General features: G+C 33.5%; 1 protein-coding gene across 1 annotated transcript; it reads right to left on the bottom strand.

Annotated features, from left to right (window-relative positions):
- Window positions 1–2,125: 2,125 nt before the first annotated feature.
- Window positions 2,126–4,328, bottom strand: LOC107854142 (protein MIZU-KUSSEI 1). The gene is made up of 2 exons (XM_016699136.2): window positions 3,731–4,328; window positions 2,126–2,692 (listed from the first exon to the last, which is right to left on the bottom strand). The coding sequence occupies exons 1-2, from the start codon at window positions 4,172–4,174 to the stop codon at window positions 2,348–2,350; spliced, it is 789 nt and encodes a 262-aa protein (XP_016554622.1). The 5' UTR covers window positions 4,175–4,328; the 3' UTR covers window positions 2,126–2,347.
- Between the last annotated feature and the right edge of the window lie 355 nt (window positions 4,329–4,683).

The following is a 4,683-nucleotide window of genomic DNA, read 5'->3' as shown; positions in this document are numbered from 1 at the left end:
CACACACAGTAATGGATTAAAGGGGAAAATATACACACAGTTGCTCACTCACAGAGGAGATCACCATATTCACCGCACACATACCATTACAGAAACGGAGAGAGAAGAAAACCACACTAATTTTCCTCTGTCAAATTTGTATTTCCCTTCGAGACGTTTCGATCAGCGGATAACTTTATCGATTTTCGCTTATAGAAAAATCAACGAGAGCTTCGTGTTTTGCTATCAAATAGAAAATTTGTAGTTCTGAAATCCATTGGTATTTCCTCTGTTCGTTTGATTAATGGAGCCTAATTGACCTCTATTTCTTCTAAAACTCGCGACAAAGTTTTCCTATGAAGGAACCATGGGGGTGGGGGTGTTTTACCATCCAGCCGATGTTTTGGAATTTGGATTTCAGAGTTGGTCAGTTCGTGATTAAGGTTCGACTCTAGGGTTCAGACGCGAATTTCATCAGGTTTAATAAAATAATACATCGATTTTGAAAGCGACACTTGAGGTCAATTATTTGACTCCTCTTTTCGTTTTATTTCGATTTGGTGCATTTATATTATGATTGTGTGTTGTTGGGTTGTGATTGGATGATCTTGTTGATGTTCGATATTGTTTTTCGTGAATAATTTAGCATGGTTGAATTTGATGTTAGCATGGATTTGGATAATCCCCTTTGTGTGAAAAAAAGTGGCATATAAAACTAAATTTGGGGTAGAATTGAGAAATTGATAAAAAGGGTGAATTTAGATTAATTTTGGTTTATGGTTGTGTTATTTAATTCGGAATAAATATCAAGTTTGTGAACTCGATAGGATCATATTTTAGGCCGAAAGATTAGTAGGCAAAGTTTAGGTTCGGGTAGGCAAATTTAGGATTCGTGAAATAATGAATGCTTGAAATATGTGTTGAATGACTTGATTTTTTATTGCTTTTTGGATCAAATGTATCATTTGGCCGGGAAATACCCCGATGTATTTGTGTTTATTTGTTGGGGAATGCCCCAAAGTATTTTATACTCGGAGGACGTCAGTAATGAAGGCCCGAGGCATCAGGTAAAGCATTGGAGCGCAGTTTAGGATTAGTGTAGGTTAGAATAGGATTTATATTTTCGCATTTATTCATTTTGGACTATATAAGTAGACTGAACATTATATTTTTTGGGATTTGTTTTGTTTTTGTTTGTTTGTTTAATTATTTGTGTGTTTTATGTGGTTTATACACTCTTAGTGTCGAATTAGCCGATATACTCTATGAAGCGACCGTGGTTGAACCACGGGATCTAGAGGTGCCTAACACCTTCCCCTCGGTCAACAAAATTCCTTAGTTGGAATTTCTGTTCGCGGATCAGTTTCTAGAGTCAAACTATTTTGAAAAGGATTTTCAAAGGTGACTTTACACACCCGATTTATGTCAAGTGGCGATTTGAATTTGATTGTAAAAGATCCTTTTCGGAACAAAATTTTTATCTTTTTGTCACTTAATAATAAAAATCCTTTTCGAACTTAAAATGATAAATTTTTGGTGAGAAAAGGGGTGTGACAAGTATAAGTACAAAGTTTGACCCAAAGATATCAAATATGTCGAACCCATAAACAGAATTGTAGCTTTTGGTGATATATATATATATATATATATCGTTAATGTAATTTGTTATACGATCAAGTTATCTAGGGCATGGTAGAGCTACAATTCTGTTTATGGATTCGACATATTTGATATATTTGGCTCAAACTCTACATTAAATTTCCCTCTCTAATCATTTTGAGAGATCCAACTAATCAATCACTTATAACATTATAAAGACCCAAAGATCATTGTATAATTACCCATTATATAATATGATCATCATATTCTTACAATGAAAATAATTCAGTATATAAGTGAAAATTATTCCATCAGATTATTTTATAGAAGGCAATTCTATTTTACTTTCCAGATCTCACATTTTAAAGAGGCTTATCTGTAGATATTCTTTTGATGATTTGTAAGGAAAAAATAGAATTTCGAGTGTTATATATGGTTCTGAATTCTAAAAAATGCAGTTTAATTACTGAGGTTTTGTATAGATTATATGTACTATTATACATATGAAGTGCATTTCTCAGTATAAATAGAGGGTTTGAGCCAAAGATATCAAATCTGCTGAATCCATAGGCAGAATTGTTGCTCTACCACGCCCTAGATGACCTGATCGTATAACAAAACTACATTAACGATATATATAACTTAAACTTTACATTAAATTTCCCTCACTAATCATTTTTAGAGGGATCCAACTAATCAATTACTTATAACATTATAAAGACCCAAAGATCATTGCATAATTACCCATTATATAATATGATGATGATCATCATATTCTTACAAAGAAAATACTCAATTCAGGTCCATCATTTGCATCTGGGCTCAACATGTATAGGGTTTCAGCATCCTTTGATTTAACCACACGTTCAAAATGTGCCCTCATGTATGTCATCTCCCCATCCGGTCCTTCTACGTCTGATTTTCCAGGCAAGACGCCGGCGCCCATCGATACCGGCTTGAGTATCTCCATCACATTCAGATCTTCTTCTGTGGCTTCTCTTTTTACACCATAACCATTTTTTTTACCATTACAATACATAGTCCATAATGGTTCTTCAAGAAGATCTATCTTCTCCTTTTTGTCCTTTTTCTCACATTCTAATGCAATCCTCACCTAACCAATTAGGAAACATAATAAAGGTATTAACAATTAATAGAAGTCCATACTTAGTGGAGAAATAAAAATTCACTAAAATTCTCAAAAATATAAATAAGTAAACACACAAAAATAATTGAGGACATTCAACATATAAAAACAACAAAAATAACAACATATGCAGAATGGTTCATGGTTCTTCAAGAAGGTTTATCTACTCCTTTTTGTCCCTTTTCTCACATTCTAATGCAACTATCACCTAACCAACTGGAAAGCATAATAAAGGTTTCAACAATAGAAATCGAGACTCAGTGGAGGAATCAGAATTTTTACTTGAGTCAAAAATATAAATAAGTAAACACACGAAAAAGTTGAGAAGACTCAATATATGTTTCCTCGCCCAATTTTGTCAAAGAATACAGGGGAAAGAATTAAAGTGGGACGAAATCTACTAGAATCCATTTATGTGTATGATATCAATACAAGTATATATAAAACTTCTTTAATCCTAATTTATATAACACTATCATACTATTTCAAACGTCAAACAATTTTTTGTCGCTATGAATTTTTAGAACTCTCTTTAAACATTTTAAATTAATAACTATATTTGCTGATTTATAGTAGGAATATGCAGTTTTTCAAATATATAAATTTTATTTCAGTAATTATACATAACATATTAAGTAATATGAAAATGTGTTCAACCAAATGGAAAACAATATTATGCCTCATTAATTTCTCAAAAGACGTATATATTGGATAACATGAAAAACCTATACCTAAGGTATTTCAATATTCATGCTTCGAATCCCTTCATAAAGAAAAAAAAAGAAGTTTGGTGCACTAAAGCTTCCGCTATGCGTAGGGTCCAGAGAAGGGCCCCAAAACAAGGATGTATTGTATGCTGTCTTCGCTTGCATTTCTGCCAGAGACTATTTCCAAGGCTTGAATCGTGACCTTCTGATCACATGGCAGCAACTTTATAAGTTACTCCAAGACTCCCTTAAATGGAACAAAAGAAGTATTAAAAAATTAAATAAAAAGAACCCTTACCATGCCTAGATTCATTTCCTTTTGCAAAACATTGGTTAGCAAAGCAAGTTCAACAACAACGGTAGGAAGAGTCCTAGAGCTTTCTTGAATGGAAAGACTAACACGTCCTTTTCGATATCCAAACAACGTTCCGGTTATTCTTGACCCAGCTATTATCCGGCTATTACTCTCCGGTAACTGACCACCGGGGAGAGAAGGTAGCCTACATGCAGGTGTAATAATAGGAAATGATCGAAAAACATTCCGAAAAACTCGGAAAACTCTAGTCCGGTTTTTTTTCTTTGTAGAATTAGCTGGTTCAAGGAGGGATAATGATGGAGTTTTTGGTGGTGGGGCCGGTGGAGGGTTTTTCGAAGAAAATAAAGAAGAAGATGTTGATGATACGCTTGTTCGTGGTGTTGATGATGGTTGTGATGGTTCAGCCTGGTCCATTGCCGGTTCCATATCTAGGGTAACCAGCAATGGATGAGGGAAAATTACGCGCGAAGAGAGAGGAAGAAAATATAAAAAGATTTAAGGATAATGAAATTGCATGCATGCATGCAAATAGAGATGGAGATAGAGGTGGAAGGAGAGTGGCGAAGGGGGGTTAGTTTTGAAAATAATACTATTCCTTCAATTTTCTTTGGCTTGAGTTTAGTTCCATAGTATTCGGAACCTGAAATTGTGGAACTAACTAATAGTATATACTATAATTACCTATATTATTTACTTTAGTTTTTTTAAAAAAGAAGAAAATAGACATTGTGTTATTAATGTAAGCAAATACAGGATTATATAACTTAAACAATCTAATATAAATAATCCTATCAATTATTTAAGAACGTAGAACTTAATGATTTTCACATCCCATTCTATAACAAGTATAAGGATCAGTCAAGAAATATACCAAAATCCATAGCTTTTCTTGACCGAGATTTAGCGAAAGCACAGAACAGAAATATTGTTTCTCT

The sequence above is a fragment of the Capsicum annuum genome, chromosome 5, assembly GCF_002878395.1.
Source record: "Capsicum annuum cultivar UCD-10X-F1 chromosome 5, UCD10Xv1.1, whole genome shotgun sequence".
Classification (NCBI taxonomy): domain Eukaryota; kingdom Viridiplantae; phylum Streptophyta; class Magnoliopsida; order Solanales; family Solanaceae; genus Capsicum; species Capsicum annuum.
This window is presented reverse-complemented; position numbering and strand designations above follow the sequence as displayed.